This window comes from Olea europaea, unplaced genomic scaffold (assembly GCF_002742605.1).
Source record: "Olea europaea var. sylvestris unplaced genomic scaffold, O_europaea_v1 scaffold1346, whole genome shotgun sequence".
NCBI lineage: Eukaryota > Viridiplantae > Streptophyta > Magnoliopsida > Lamiales > Oleaceae > Olea > Olea europaea.
Window position 1 is genome coordinate 194082 of NW_019230952.1, and position 17004 is coordinate 211085.

The window sequence follows — 17004 nt, forward strand, 5'->3', positions numbered from 1 at the left end:
GGGGGGGTTGGAAAAATAGAGGAAGTGTTGTTAAAAAGTATTAAAAAGTTAAAGAGTCATTGTGCAAAATTATTTTATTAAGAGAAATTGCTTAACAAACCCAAAGATTTTCAAAGATCAAATCCAATATAACAATAGATGGGATCAAATCTGATCTGAAAGGACTTTCCTAGTGAATATGTTGTCCGATATTTTACGGTTGTCAAATAGTTGAGTGAATTGACCAATCTGATAGAAAAAGAATCTATCAAAAGTTAAATACCGAGGGATGAATCACCATCCCAAACTACCCATTTGAAATTATGTATTTTCTGCACCCAAACTTCAATGAAGTACTACAAACAAGATCAAAGGTAAAGTTGCTCACTTCCCATTAGCAGTTTCTCCAGAAAGCATAACTGCATCAGCACCCTCTCTAACTGCAATTGCAATATCTGATACCTCTGCTCTGGTAGGTGTCGGATGAACTATCATGCTCTCAAGCATATTTGTTGCCACTATGACAGCTTTCCCCATACTACGACAGAGCCTGATTATTTCTTCCTACAATTCATGCTAAAATTGTTATCTTAATAGTAAAATGGATTACTATGTGGCTTCCATGTGGAAACATCCAAGTGCCCAAGTTTCCTCCAGCATGCATATTGAAATGTGAGGGGCCAAAAGATGAATGTTTCAAAAACCATCACAAAGCAATTACCTGCAATATAGGAACCTCTTCGATGGGCAACTCTGCACCAAGATCCCCTCTTGCAACCATAGCCTGAGACAAGAAAAACAATATAGCTTTATCTTGCAATGGAAGTCAATGGCCTCTGAATTAAAGGACAAAAGGTAATGATGACTCGAGAAACACATTCAGATATCAAACTCTTTTGGCTCCAATAAATTAACCTAATCCAACAAAATATAAACCCAGCATGCTGCTGTTTGCACAGTTTCTATTCCATGTGGCCAAATAGAAAACGAGGGGTGCCCTCACGTGTTTTTTTGTGCTTTTTTAACAAGATTATTCCACCATTTGGCAGATATAAAACCAATTCATACTACAATTTTTTACGAAATCCTAAATTACCATACAATTAACCATAGGAAACGACCCAAATGGAAGACTAATTTCTTCAAACTTATTTTGATTTCAGACCCAAATCAATATGAAAACAGGAACCTTATCTAGTAACAGTTTTCTTTCAACTCAAATATCCAAATAAATACTCCTATAATTACCCCATCTGATGCAGTTATGATTGAATGTAAATTTGGTATGGAATCTGCACTTTCAATTTTTACGATAACATGAATATCCGCCCCAGCATCTGCATGAAAAAGGATACACAACACTGTAAGTTAAATTTTTCCATACTTAATATCACAGCATACAAATGGACAGGTTGTAATACTTTTCAGATAATCCTTCAATTCGTGGACCACAGCCGCATCTTTGACAAAGGAAACAGCATAGAAGTCAACTTTGTTGTCAACTCCAAATTTGATGTCATCCCAGTCTTTCTCTGTTGCATGGAAGGACAAAACGTCGGGTTCAATTGCAAAACAAACATTCAAATACCCAGCAGTCAAAGGAAAAGTGATACATATGCATATGAAATGTCGATTTAGCATAAAAAGGATGGTAGTCATATTATAAAATATTGCTGAGTCTGACCAGTAATGGATGCAAGTGTAGCACTTTTTCCTCGAACATTTAGATGCCGTCGAGATTTAAGCTCTCCTCCATCAATGACCTCACATTTTACAGAATCTTCAGTCTTCGATTTCACCATTAACGACATCATACCACCTTTATTGCCAAGAAATAGTCAGTAATGGATTAGCAAGAAAAAGCAAAAAATCTCAAATCCCTGATATAAATTTTTCTACAAGTATTTCAAGCTTTGACGTTCATGAGTTCAAGTAATATGCACAACATTTGTTGCAATCAAGAAAGAAAAGGTGAAAAGATGGCACACATCATGAGATGGAAGGTTGAATAAATATATGTATGAGCGTTTACATATCAAAGCACAGACAGAAGATTCCTTAATTAGTGGTTTGATGGGAAAGTGGTAATAACTGCACCAGAAAGCTGTGAAATATTAAAAGTCCAATTTCCCAAATCTCCCAATACTCGGCCTAGCTGAAGTTATATAACCTCACCTATAAACACTTCGGTCATGTTACTAAAATGGAAGCTAGCAGAAACAAGCAAGCACGCATCTTGAATAATTTCTTGATCTCCAATTGAATTTATGACAAACAGTAGAAGAAAAGGAAATCTATAGCATACCATCCACAAGAAGCATGTCCCCCACTTCTACATCATTTACAAAATCATCGTAGTTGACGCTCACACAATCTGCAGTACCAACCCCTCTTCGAATTGTGAAAGTAAATTCCTGGCCGCTCATCAACATAATGGGTTGAGGTAAATCACCACTCCTTACCTCGGGACCCTGCCAATAGAAAATTTTAAAAATAATGGAAACATATTAGCAAATATTATTTAATTATTGTGCTTCGTGTCCTTGAAAATGCATGAATTCAATATTTTCTATATTATGCATCATCTGTTATTATATTCTGAGCCTTACGCTCAGAGATGAAGAAAGAAAGGGAAGCAAAAACCAACAGTTGTACAAATATTACCAGTAGACAAATCGTTGAGGCAGAAATAGATTTTTATGGATGCCATATACTCGTTAAATATGACATCATTCTAGCAATAAAAATCTTTTATTCAAAGAAATTTTTTCGCAACAATATATCATAAACAGTGACAAACTTGATTAATGAAGTTAGAAAGATGTTACTATATAGCCTGAAATGTCAAGCTGTGATCTATGAGCCAAAAGACAAGAAACTTGCCTTGGTGTCAAGCATGATGGCAATAACATTGTCTTTTGCTTGGGCATTATATTCCTTAACCAAGTCAATGACTTTCTGGTGAGATGCATGGTCTCCATGGGACATGTTCAGACGAGCGACATTCATCCCAGACTCTGCCAGTTTCCATATCATTTCCCTGGTATTGGTTGATGGACCAATCGTGCAAACAATCTTTGTCTTGCGTCTTACTGTAGGCTTAGACCATGTACCCACTGATGTGTCACCAAGTTCCTGAATTGTCTTTAAATACGGAATTTGCTCCTCTGCCTGGTCAAGAACAGTAATTAGAATGTTATTCATAAGAGAATGTAACTGTGCTAAATTTCTTACATTCAGTGCATTGTTCTTTCAATGATTAGAAGATCAATGGTGTGAATATGAACTAGTTCTAACCCAAGTCTATAGACAAAGTCAAGGTCCAGACACAACATTAAAACTATCCCAGCCTAAATCTGATTTAAAATTTTTGAACAGAAATACAAGTTATATTTATTCATGTGGACTTGATGCACTCGAAAAAAGGTTGGACAACATTTTCTTTCAAAATTGAATCCTTTAAATTTGCTCCAATTCCAAAGCCTCAGTTCCATCTCAAAATCAATCCTGAGTCTGTTTTAAATACTTTGTCCTATTATACATAGAGACAACTTCCATCTCAAAAGTTTACAGGCGATTAAATTTAGGAAAGTAAAATGGACAATTGGATCGACTAGAAATACGCAGTTCCCTGTATACACTATAGAAGAATAAGTATATCGAGCCGACAAGCCCGACAACTGGAAAATGCCAAAATAAATATTTCCAAGAGAAGAGAAAAAATGCAATCCATATTACATTATGATTTAAAGGAATGCAATGCACTTAATAATTAATGTAATAGCGATAAACAGGCATTATACTTGAAAGTTGGAAAATTAACGTTCATGATGCATAAAAACTCAATCTTTACTAGTAATTAACGAGCATTACATTTCATAAAAAATAAAAAGACTCTGTCTAAAAAGGAAAGGAAAAAAAAAAAAGAACCTTGGGAACATCTTCAGGGGTCACCGGCATAATTTCGGGCTCGACTCGTGCGGATCTCATGGCAATAATCGGCAAGCTAACATGGCCCACTCCACGGCTGCTCTTCTTCTCAGACTGAAACAAAACCTTCGAACCAAAGCCAGCCGTCGGCCTCAGCTTCTCAGCTTGGCTCTGAAGAGATCCAGAGCTAGGATTTGTCGCAAATGCACCGTGAATCATCCTCGTCGCCATTACTATGGCTACAAAAGGTTATACGAAGAGAAACTAGAGGATCTAGAGAGAGAATTGCAGAGAATGTAGAGTGAGAAGAGAGTATAAATTGAAAGAAAGATTGGTGAAATCGCCGATGGATTTGGAATTTAATGCAGAGAGGCCGCTCTTGTTTGTATCGAAATGTGAAGGAAAAGAGGCTATCTTTGTTCAAAACAGTTGGGGTTTTAGCCTCGAGGGAAGAGTATTTGGTTTATGGCGGGGGTGGGCTGGATGGATTGAACGGTGTCGTTTAGCTAGTCAATTGGAGAAGTAATTATTGGGTACTGACGTTCCACTGAGTTTACCGTGGGTAAGGTAATCGTGGAGCTGGCAATAGCCACGAGAGTCTCGTGCGCCACGCGGCAAAATGAACTCTCTCCATTCTCACGCGGTGGCCAAGTTTACGGGCAAAATGAACTCTCTCCATTCTCACGCGGTAGCCAAGTTTACGGCAAAACTATACAAATTATTTATGTATGTTAGTGGTTAATTCTATTCGTAGTACTTATACTTTACTTTGGTATCAATCCATAATTATACAATTATGATATATATCAATTAGGTAGTTGTACTTTTATTTTATTTCAATAAGTAAAATTATGTTTTCATTTAATTTCAAACAAGACACCTTCGTCCGAATAGAAGATTTGATAGTAAATTTACTACATTATAATTATCGCACATAACTTTTAGTTGTTGATGTGAAATATATATAAAGTAATGATGAGCTTCATTTACTGATTTCGAGTTCACTGATTTTCTCGGTCTAGGTGATGAAATTAGACGAAGTTGTCTAATTAAAATCAAATTAGAATATAAGTTGGCTATTTGCTTGCCAATTGCAATTTATCTCTTGTTTCGAGTTTCATTCTTTAAAATTCATTTTTTTTTCAAATTCATTTTCAACCACATATTCTCCTAATAAAATAATTTTACATATAAACCCAAATTTTTTTTTCTATTTTTTAACTACACATCTTTCATAAAATCTATTACAAAATCTATTGGTTGCCATTTCCTTACAACTGACCTTACTCAACCAGTTATTCTACGTTAATGTCTAAATACATCCAAAATCGTGGCTTTATTTGGTTTAGTGCTTGTTTGGTACATATTTTAAGTCAATTAAAATCAATATTTTTAACTGTTATTTTACTATTCTAGTCGTCATTTTTAATTCTTCTCTCACAAGTAGGACCAACTTTATCTCTAACGATAAAAAAAATCAATTATCAAAATCCCTACCAAACAAACTCTATAAGAAAAATCATATTTTTAGTAAATTTTGATAAAAATTGATGGAATATGTGATTGAAAAGTTGTGGTATCAATAAAACGTCTAATTAAAAGTAATTAATGACTTTGATTTAAATTTTAATTCAGATTTTTAGCTGAACAAATCAGGGGCCATGTCTGATAATGACAAAGGTCAAAGATGTATCAGATTTGAGGGGTAACAGAGATGGATGTGGCCTTTAATGCTTCTAAGCATTTCAGTATTAATCTATTGTCTTGAGGTTTTATATTGCTCCAATCACTCGTGCTCTGTGGATTTCAGGCTTCTAGGATAATGAATTTAGGATTTCAAACTTTTGTGAATGATACTAACACTTCTTTCTTCTCCAGGGATGATTTTGCTCAATCCAATCAGATGGAAACTGAAGAAATCGACATATTCGAGACCCTCTATGAGAGTTTTTAAAAAATACTTGTGTGTTGAAATTTTTATAATTGGGTGATGGTCACACCTCGAACCCCAAATTCTGATAACATTTTCATGTCTTTAGATGAAATAGTTCAATAATTGCATGAGGTCCAACTGCCATTGACATAATAAAATTTACATTCACCTGCATGAGACTAAATATATGGAGTCAAAATCAAATCAAATCAAATTTCCTTCTCTCAGGACAGCTACTTAGAACATGAAAAAATACAAATAAAAATACAAATTTTCTAATCTCAAATCTTTTTCCTAATTGGCAAATTATCTTGGTGACATTGTTGAATAACTACATGTTGCAAGAGATGATGGATGAGTGGTGATGGTGAAGGAGCTGAATTGATTGAAATCTCTCTTCATGGCTTTGTAGACATGGTCTAGGCCTTCTTCAATTAACTCGAGAACCGTCTGTGGCATCGATGGCATATTAATGTCAAACGATCCTTCTAACATCTTCACGACATCTCCCATTGTTGGCCTCATGGAAATCTCGTCTTGAATGCACCAAAAGGCAGTTTTTAAAGCTCTTATGAGTTCTTCTTCGTTGACTGCTCCTTCGAGACGTCTATCTGCAGCTTTTGTTGGTGCTCCATTTGCCAACTCCTAAAGATACAAACATTCATGTGATCATTTGCAGAAAACTTTATCATAATATATAACACACTTGTCCCCTAGAACTCGAATATTTTCAATTAATGGATATAAAGGCATTCTACATGCATTAGTTTCGCCTAATATTCGTACACATATGAAGAATTACTTAGGCGATACGCAAATTCAGAGGCCTAAAATTACCATTGTAATCTTTTTTTTTTTCTTCTTCACGTTGGAAACTCGCAGTGTGAGTGGACTCCAACTCTCAAATTGAGAATATAACACTGTAAATTTGTGGGTATTCTCGTGTGTGTTTCTGATTACATGTTGCTTAATATTGCTCCCATAATTAGGATTAAGGCTTAATTTCCAACAAAGATACTTAACTTTAAGTTCTAAACTACGTCAATTTTGTGCAATAAGTTTAGGGGGAATTAATCGACAATACCTTGAATGCCCATCCAGGATAAAAAAAGCTCTCTGCATCATATGTCATATCTAGATTTCTCCGGCCACCAATTATCTCAAGAAGAAGCATCCCATAGCTGTAAACATCAGCTTTTACTGTAATCGGGCGGTTGCTGACCCATTCTGGGGCTAAGTAACCTCTCGTCCCTCGTACCATTGTCACAACATGAGAGTGCTCTCGTCCCATCATTTTAGCTAGTCCAAAATCTGATACTTTTGGGCAGAAATTCTCGTCCAAAAGAATATTTTCCGGTTTGATGTCACAATGTATAATCCTGTCACGACATTGCTCGTGAAAATATGCTATCCCTTGTGCTGTGCCAAGAGCAACAAGGAAACGGGTTGGCCAATCCAGTAGTCTTTCTCGAGAATTATGTGAAGGAAATATCCATTTGTCCAACGACCCATTCTTCATGAACTCATAAACGAGGAGCCTGTTGATGATCACATATAAATAAACGTTAAAATATATCTATGTACTGAATGTATAGAGATTATGTTAAGGAATAGTTAATGCTCGTGCTTAGCATATTCCGACATATGACTTCAAAACAACATAACAAGTCATAAGGACATATCAATGGAAGTGAAAATTTATAATACTATAGCAGGATAGAAAGCTACCGTTGTGAGCCCTCTGAACAGTATCCACATAGCCGAACCAAGTTCAGGTGATGCATTGAGCCAATTGTGTTCACCTCAGTAATAAATTCCTTCTCCCCATGGGGTAAAATCCTGTCAAGTTTCTTTACTGCAATTAAGGTTGCATCACCTAGGCTTCCTTTGTATACACTGCCAAATCCACCTGCAAAAGAACACCATATTATTTGTATTAGTTTCAAGTTTTGATTGCTTTAGTAAGTGTCCTCAGTCATCTCTTTCGTTTTAATTCATCTTTACATTTATTACCTGTTCCTAATATGTGGGAAAAGTTACTAGTCCTATACTGTAAATCCCGGTAGCTGAAACTAATTGGAGCTCCTGATATAATTAAGGAATTCTCAAGGGTTCTTTTCAAGGATCTCCTTTTGTGAACATAGATATATAATAAGCAGCAGAGGAGGCCTATCAGAAATAACATGCTTAAAACAATAGGAACCACCAAAACCTTTTTCCGTTCAATCACTGATCTTGTATCATCCTTCATAGTCGAAGAGCCATTCGATTCTACCTTCACAAATAAAGTTGAGCCCGCATCCTCGTACCCTCCATACTCTAAACTCCTCAAAACCCAGCAATATGCCTCTTCCTCATTAAGGCCATAGATTGAAGCGACACATTCGCAGTCTGATAAGCAGGCATCCCCGCATTTAGACACAGTCTCTATATCGCTATAATTCGCAATTACCGATGATTCTGCAAAGTAGTAATTGGTTTGTTGAATTGCTTCAATCTTAAACTGGGATGTTAAATTTTCATGATGTTGACCACATTTCCCAGACACAGATGAATTTCCCAAGCACTCGCCATCATTTCCACGCTTTGATGTTCCCGGCAAGCACGTGCAAGATGCATTGGTCTTGCTTCGATCGAGATTGCATATCCCATTTCCGCAAATACCAGCAATATCACACGGTTTAGAAACAGCTGCCCACTCGGGAACCCACTGGCGTGATCCATTAACATCATTGTCCCATCTATACAAACGTAAATTTCCATTAGCCTCAAGGGCTAACCTTCGAAGAACTGATGGCCGTCCTGATTGACTTGTTGCCGAGGATAATCCTCCGTTATCATTATCATTCTTGTACACGTACACCTCTCCATCCAATGAAGAGCTATAAATAATTCCGAAACTTCCTTCTTCATCCAAAACTGCTATAACATCCCCAGTAAAGTTTGATATCTCAGGTCCCGACCAGTAGGATAAGTTCGTATAAGAATCAGGTGATGTATTGTAGGACTCTGGCAAATTGTAGGTCAGTGCAAGACTTAGTGAAGTGCGCTGCTGTAACATTTTCAGTGCATAGTAACCACCATGTGAAGGCGGTTCCGAAGATTTGAGCTCCAGAGAAACTGTCAAAGGTTGTCCGGGTAGGAGAGTATCTGATGGATGCGAAAAGCTTTCCCATGCAATGCGTTGATCAGTGCCATATAGAATAAAGTTGCCGTTTTCCGACATGACAGCTGTTTCTACACCTGAGTTCGACGTATTTGATGTCCAGACAGTTGTGTCTCTATCAACAAGCACGAGACTTCCGCTGGTTTCGAACTCCAAGATTGCATTTTTGCTGACTGGAGAATTTCTATTTAGATGATTGAGAGAAAATGAATGGTGGGCCAAAAAATATATATACACCTGCAAAAGCTTTAGTAAAGACTAGAGGAATCCAATATGCTTTCGTCTAATTCTAAATCCGGAATCCATCAATACTACTAGCTTGCGTAAGTAGATGTTGATTTTGAGTTTCCTTTTTTCTCACTTTTCAGCTAGAAAGTTACTTTTTTTAAAGTAACTCTTACTATAATGTCATAATAACTTACACAGTACATTTTAACTATTACAAAAACAATTTTCACGTTATTAAATCTTCAAATTTCCAATAAAAGTAAACTATTTGCGAGTAAAATAGATACATGTGCAAAAAAAAAAATCGATTATGGTAAATTCAATTATTTGAACATGTATAACTTTTACAAGTAAATGCATCATTTGCGCATAATACACATGATAAGAAAAGATTAATGAAATGAATTAACGGTGACCTCTGAAGCATATCTTCACATTCTCAGCCCCAATTTGGTGGGGGATTAAATTCAAATTTTAATCAGATTTTGATAAAAATTGATAAAATATGTGATTGAAAAGTTGTGTCCCCATGAAATATGTGGTTAAATTTAACCGTTGACTTTGACTTAAATTAAAATCTCCCTACCAAACAAAAACTTAATTCATTCAGGTCTTTGCCTTGATATATAAATTAAATAGAGGATTAACAAACTAACTAAACTGAGCATGTCTTGTTAAGCTAAGAAATGTTTACTTATAAGCAAATAAGCAAGCTTTAAACAAGATAATTTACCATTGGTCAAGAAATAAGAATTTCCAAACATGGCATTCTTAACAATAAGCAAGAACTCACTTTTAACTTACTTTTAAGAGTTACAAGCTCAGAAATGCTAGTAATCATTAACCTACGTAAAATAAAACATGAACAGCTGTTTAATCTTGCAATTATAAGAAACAAATATATAATCAGAAGCATTAAACGTACATCTCAGCCGACCAGACAAGGGTTCGATCTCCGGGAAGTTGAACAAACCATATTCCCAATTGAAATTGATCAGATTTTGCATCAATAGGGCTGAAGCCAAATGCAAATGTTCCATTATCAGAAACCCATGCTTCGTTATTCTCACTAGCCAACAACCTCGAACCCAATCGAATTCTTCCGGCCAAGGAGGAACCAAAAATTTCTGAAAAAATAAGGAAAAACAATGCCCAAACGGAGTATAGAACAAAACCCATTGTGAATATGTCATTTGGGATGAGGGTTGATGGCTTATTTATGTGAAATCGAAAGGGGTTGGATTCAAGAAATTGAAAAGGAAGGAGAGTTGTGTGGAGATTAAAGGCGGGTTTAAGCCAACACGTGTATCAGTGGGTGAGCTACAATGTTGAAAAAAATCGAAACCCATGCAGTGGTCGGCTGCAAGAGATTAATGCATTGATGGCACATGTTTGTACAAAATTCAACAAATCTTTTGGCCCAAAAATGTCTGATTCAATCATTGTTCTAATTTTCACACTAGAATTTGGGTTACTTCTCTACTCCGAATTTTAGGGCTGTTAGAACGCCGCCAGTCTGCTTCTTCCTTGAGGATTTGCACCATAGAACAAAAATAATACTATTCTCTGCCACACACTAATGGATTCATGAGACATATAGATGACATGCGATTATTTGATATATAAATTAATAAAAAATTATTATATTAATATATCGAACAATCACTTGTTATGTATATGTCACATAGAAGAACTATTATGGTGACGGGCTTTGAATAGCATTACTCATAGAACAAAGATGAAATTCCGTAATTTGTCCTTAAAAATTATTGGTCTAGTAATAACTTGGACTCAAAACTTTTTGTTGAAAATCGGTCCATAATGCTAAAAATCTTTGCTAAATTGTATAACTGGAGTGCTTAAATCAAGGTTCTAAAATGCGTAATGCATAACAGCATCAAAGAAACACGTGCATAATTATATGTTTTTATTTTTTTAATTTTTAATATTATTTTAAATATTCAAAACTAATAAATAAATAAAATAATGCATTTTTTGAATTTTATATATATATATATATATATATATATATATATATATAGACACGCTTAGTAACTCTTTATCGATTAAAACTTTTCTTCTTCTTTCAAGTCATATTTCGTGTCATAAGATACTTGAGAATTTTAATTACTTCTTGTAAACAATAAAATACAATTGTTAACCTTTCCTTATTAGCAAAACCATCAACAATTTAAGTATGTGCATTACTAGCATCACTTGCTAAACTAGAGGAAGATCAAAGAAGGCGGCTTGGGCTCAGCATAGATAATGTACAACTCTACGAAAAAATATGTTTTATTTTTCGTTTTTCTAAATGTCTAAAACCTACGGATTGATGTAAATAATTCATTGACTTAGGTGATTTAAGCTAATTTGATGTTTTTTAAGCTTCATTTACATTTTTTAAAGCTATAAAAGTGGGTTGAGATTTGCAAGGTTAATTTTGACACAATTTTTAACATAAATGCGTACGTATTTTGGAGTTAAAGCATGCATATGCTGTCAACGAAATGAGTTGGCTATATTATCACACGCATACCCCATATACGAGGAGTTTCGAAAAAGTCCCGAACATATGCGCGCATTTTAAAATATTGGTTTAAAGATGCTTACATTTTTTAGGTATCGGTCTAAATTGAGATACAAAATCTACCTCTGTTTGGCCCCCATTCTTTCTAAATTTTAATGGTTGAAATAGTGCTTTTTTGAAAAATGTGTAGTTGAAAAAGAATGAAAAGTTTTTTATTTGCGTGTAATATTATTTTATGAAAGATTGTATGATTGAACGTAAAAGAGAGAAAAAGAATGAGAAGGAGAATGGGGGCCAAACGGGAGCCTAATTTCATGAAATTGAACGTTTGAGAGACACGTGATGAATATATTGTATACTTCTAACAAAAGATTTGGGATGATTAGCAAAAAAATATTCCTATCGTTTGTACTCATTGCGAAAATAATCCCTATTGTTTTGAACTTGCTATTTACATCTTCATTTCAAACCTCTTTTACAAAATTGGTCTTTTTTGTCATATTCCGTTAAATAAGTGTAATTTGATGTAAAAGGTTCCTAATGTTTGCTGTAATTGCGCAAATAGTTCCTATCATTTCAATTTTGACATTTGAATATTTAGATCGACATTTATTTGTTTAAAAGGTCTCTGCGTCCATTTTTCTATTATAACATTATGAAATAACTAATTTATCATTATCTTTCAATAAATAAATAGAAAAAATAAATAATATAAAAAAATTGTATCTATTGTTTCTAATATTTTTTAAAAATTACAAACAAATCTCACATATAAAAATTTAAAACATTCTAATAGAAAAATATTTTATATTCCCAAATAACCCACCTACCCCTACCCCTACCCGTACACCTATCCTCCACCACCAAAATAAAAAGAGAATTAAAAGTATAAAAAAATATTTGATAAGGAATAACCACCATTTTGTTTTTATAATTTTTATTTTCTAATTTTAATTCTTTTTTTAACTTTTATTATAGTGTTAATTATCTCTTTAATTAATTTTATGGTGGTGATGGAGTATAGGGGATGGGCATTGGGTATGTGGGTTAATTGGGAAGATGAATTTTTTTTGTTTATTAGAATGTTTCAATTATTTTCTTGAGACTCGTTTGTACTTGAAAAAAAAATAGAATTTTTAAATATAATTTGTTTATATTATTTCTATTTTCTATTTGGTTCTTTAAATATGATGATAAATTAGTCATTTCATAATGTTATAATGGAAAAAATGGATACAAGAACATTTTAAGCAAAGAAATATCAATCTGAATATCCAAATGCCAAAATTGAAATGATATGGACTATTTGCGTAATTACATCAAACAATAGGGACCTTTTACATCAAATTACACATATTTAATGGATAGATTTAACGGAATATGACGGAAAGGACCAATTCTGCAAGAAAGGTTTGAAATGAGGGTGTAAATAGCAGGTTCAAAACGATAGAGACCATTTTCGAAATGAGTACAAACGATAGGGACGTTTTTTGATAATTACCCAAAGATTTGAAGTTAATTGCACCTTTTAAATATTAAAGACTAACTTATAGAAGTAATGAGATTAGCAAGTTAGCGTCCAATCAAGTATTTTAATTTTTTTAACAATTATTTGGTTAACAGATTTCTATAGTAGATCGTGTTAAAACTAACATGATATATCATGGTTGTTAAAAATTTAATTGATTTAGGTCTGTAATAGATCCAACTATGAATTAAATGACACAAAATTTAATTGCATTTTTAGATCTTTTAAAATAGTTCAACAGTTTAAAAAAAAAAAAAAAAGGAGAATTTACAGTCTGAATAAAATATTTAATATTATTGAATTCTTGTGACATACTACTAAGTGCAAAAATTCGTTTTATTGATTATTAAAGGGCTCGAGTCGAAAAATATAGTGTAATTAATCATCTTTCTTAATTAAATTTTTTTATGCTAGTAAAAGTAAGTCAATTGTTATTGAGTATCTAGAACTTGATACGATTCACTGAAACATTTCACTTGGATAATTTATTTTTAATGCTCAATCATACTCATTATTTTATCTTTTGTCTTTGGGTAGGTCCAATATTGTCAAACTCTCGATATTGAATACAGTATATTACATGTTAAAACTATATTTTTTTGCGAGTCAAGCACTTTAATTTTTAACAAAGACGTTTAGAGTTGAATAATAATATAGAATATCGTTTTTTTTTTCTTAAGGGCATCTACAAATTTTGTTAACGCGCAAGAAATCCTTGTTAACAGTCAAGAAAAAAGTAACATTAAATTGTTGAATATAAGCACCAACAATATTAAAGTGGGGACCAAGATTTGAAATCTATACACAACTTCAATGATTGATCTAGAATTATGTCAAAATTGTCCACCTATTCAGTAAGAAATCTATATTTTGACGTCATTACTTGGATTATCTTAGTATTTACTTAAAATAGCTTAAAAAATCATTAAAAAAGTTCGATTGCAAGGTAAATAATTAATTTTAGTCACATATTTCATGAAACTCATCGTTACATATTTCATTAACTTTTATTAAAATTTGTTGAAATTTTTATCAAAAATTTTGTCAAACAACCCTTATTTTCTTCTTGATTTGAAGGAAGGAACAAATATGGATCTTTACTACACAATCGTAAAAGTCTAAAATTGACTCATCTTATTTTTGTTTTCAATCAAACTTGCATAGGGGTACTCTCTTTCTCGGCTCCAAAATTCGGTTATAGCAATTAGTTTTGTTAGTGCTTGGATAAAGCTACTTTAAGTCGATTAATAAATGTGGCAAAAAAAAAAAAATTCACTTATTGAAGAATTGAAACAGAAGGCGTGATCGGTTGAGGACACGGTAGACGAGTCAAAAGGAAGGAAAGGTCTTGATTTCATGTTGGAGTCATATAACATGAAAATGTATACTACTCTTGAGTTTCAGAAGCGAGATCCTAAATAAAGTTAATTAAGCGTCGAATAGTTGTAAACTTAAAAACAAAATATGGAAAAGAGGGAATTGGCTAAAAATAGATTGTCAACGAAGTATGAAAGAGAGATAACTAATTACACCATTAAAAACAACTTATTTATTTCAATTTTTATTGTAAACTAAAATTTGATGCGCTCAAGAGGGTATCATTACTCGTAATTAGCATAGTCAGCTCGTATTGATTATTTTTCATTTTGTTATATGTATGTATGTATGTATTAAAAATAACTCTTATTTTATCCTTAAAATAAGTAAATTTATATATTTTTAAGAGACCATACCTTATATAGAACCCTAGTATCATTTCTCCAGTATTAGCTAGCCTTTATTTTGAACATATAACGAGGTTGGATTATTAGAAATTAAATATCAGATAAAATTAGACGATATAATGGATGAATATTAATTTTTTTTCCTTTAATATTGTTCAAGACCAAAGGATTTGCCCTACTAACAAAGTCATATAAGGGTATATTTTGTATGTAATTCTCAACAAGGATTCAAGATGATGTAAAGAGGTATGCAAAGAAAAATTGTCAATTCTTTTCCTAGCTAAGGCAACTGATTTTAGGAAGGAATATTCACCAAAATATTCAGGCATATTCAGTATATTTAATTGAATATCATAACCAACAAACAATTTACGTGTTTCTTTCCTTGATTTTATTTAGTATTGTTTAATTCAATTATCAAACATGTCTTCTCTTCCAATTGTCATCCCTTTAGTAATAAGAGGAAAGTGGCATTATAATGCAAATGAGGAGATCAAACTACAAAAGAAATGGTAGACTAAAGGTAAACTTGACTTCTTCTTCTTGTCAGAACAATGAACCAAATGGAGTATCGGTAAAAAAAATTCACCCAGTCGACCACAAATTCACACAATTCTTTTTTTAAATTGGCAACGAGTATTGGACAATAGTGCACATTCCAACCAATAATATTTCTTAACTAATTTTTCTTTCTTAATTCCGTCCACCAATGTCGTCCAACATACGTCTGAGACATGTCATTTGTCTTTTGAGTGAACCGATAGGTATCAAGTCACTTCTGAATGCTGGTTTCGCCCCCCTAATGGCTTCCATGATGTCTGTATACTCTCAACTTTTTATGAGACATGAGGGGGGACCTTTGTCTGGTATTTTTGTTTGTCTATCTTGTTTGATAGTTGTAATAATAACTGAATTGTTTAATGAAAAAGACAATTATATGCATCAATAACTGAGAAAAGCACTACGAATTACAACCACACAGGTTGCTGGTAGATGTTAAAGCTTGAAATTTCCTTACCCAGAAAATTTAGCTGTATTTTTATTTTATTTTTTCCTTTTTCGTTTAAATTTCCCATTTATCAATGTAATTGGTGCTACATTTGACAGTGGGGTTAATTGGTTGTTGCCTGAACTTAGTACGTTGTTACGCGAATTGTTATGAATTGTCTGCAATAATGATAAATGCAATAAAAACGCCAAAATTTATGTAAATACCCCAGATGAAAAAAATCACACGTAGAGGAGGAGAACTTCAGTATAATCAATAGCATTTATGTTTACAATAAGATCCCAAACTTCATATTAAGATCTAAAACTCTCAAAACGTTGTATGAATTATTTTTCAACAATACAAGTAATGACTTATATATATGAGCCCTAAAAATTAAGTTGTAGATGAATAGAAATCTAAAAAATGCGTCAAAAGCAAAATGGGTTAGGCCTAATAACCTCGTCGCTCAAGCAACATACTAGGGGTAGGCAGTGACAACTTCGCTGCTTGAGCGCCAGACGAGTGACAAGTCTTGAAAGAAAATATACGGGTGCAGCTCGAGTGACAGCTTGCAGCAGGCTAGTGAAAATGTAATGACTTTTCTTTTCAGTCCATAATTTTGATTTCTTCAAGACCACTTCAACCAAAACTCCAATTCTCACTAGAATTTAAGTCAAACTACAACAAATCTCCATCTTAAATCAAATTCCAATACAAGGAATTCAAAAACATATCTCCAAAGTAAACAACAATCTTCATCTTCCTAACAAGCCCCAGTGGACTAAATCAATGACAAACACCAACTAAGTTCAACCAATGCTCAAACTTAATAATGGGAAGCGATTTTGCCAACATACCAATAAGATTATATTTGGTATCAGCCTTGTTCACTACAACATCACAACAAGCAATCACTTCATACACAAAATGGTATCTCACATCAATGTGTTTATTCATCTCGTAAAACATATAATCCTTAGTTAGAAAGATTACTT

General features: G+C 33.4%; 2 protein-coding genes across 4 annotated transcripts in view; both read right to left on the reverse strand.

The window, feature by feature from the left end:
- Window positions 1–4355, reverse strand: part of LOC111375183 (plastidial pyruvate kinase 2-like) — a 6427-nt gene extending 2072 nt beyond the window's left edge. The window contains exons 1-8 of the mRNA XM_022997983.1: window positions 3910–4355; window positions 2863–3150; window positions 2285–2450; window positions 1664–1798; window positions 1401–1511; window positions 1228–1316; window positions 701–763; window positions 368–543 (exon numbers count right to left, since the gene is read on the reverse strand). Coding sequence (XP_022853751.1) covers window positions 368–543; window positions 701–763; window positions 1228–1316; window positions 1401–1511; window positions 1664–1798; window positions 2285–2450; window positions 2863–3150; window positions 3910–4140 — 1259 coding nt within the window. The 5' untranslated portion in view covers window positions 4141–4355. The remainder of the gene's footprint in view (window positions 1–367; window positions 544–700; window positions 764–1227; window positions 1317–1400; window positions 1512–1663; window positions 1799–2284; window positions 2451–2862; window positions 3151–3909) is intronic.
- A 1567-nt stretch (window positions 4356–5922) lies between these two features.
- Window positions 5923–10787, reverse strand: LOC111375184 (G-type lectin S-receptor-like serine/threonine-protein kinase At5g24080). Of its 3 annotated transcripts, none has more exons than XM_022997984.1 (5): window positions 10162–10787; window positions 7856–9192; window positions 7571–7751; window positions 6927–7380; window positions 5923–6487 (listed from the first exon to the last, which is right to left on the reverse strand). In XM_022997984.1, exons 1-5 carry the CDS (start codon window positions 10413–10415, stop codon window positions 6149–6151), a joined length of 2565 nt encoding a protein of 854 aa, XP_022853752.1. In that variant the 5' UTR covers window positions 10416–10787; the 3' UTR covers window positions 5923–6148. The 3 variants fall into 3 exon arrangements, with proteins under 3 accessions (XP_022853752.1, XP_022853754.1, XP_022853753.1); XM_022997986.1 differs by having other exon boundaries at window positions 7856–9245; window positions 10162–10384; XM_022997985.1 differs by having other exon boundaries at window positions 7856–9181; window positions 10162–10273.
- Window positions 10788–17004: the final 6217 nt, after the last annotated feature.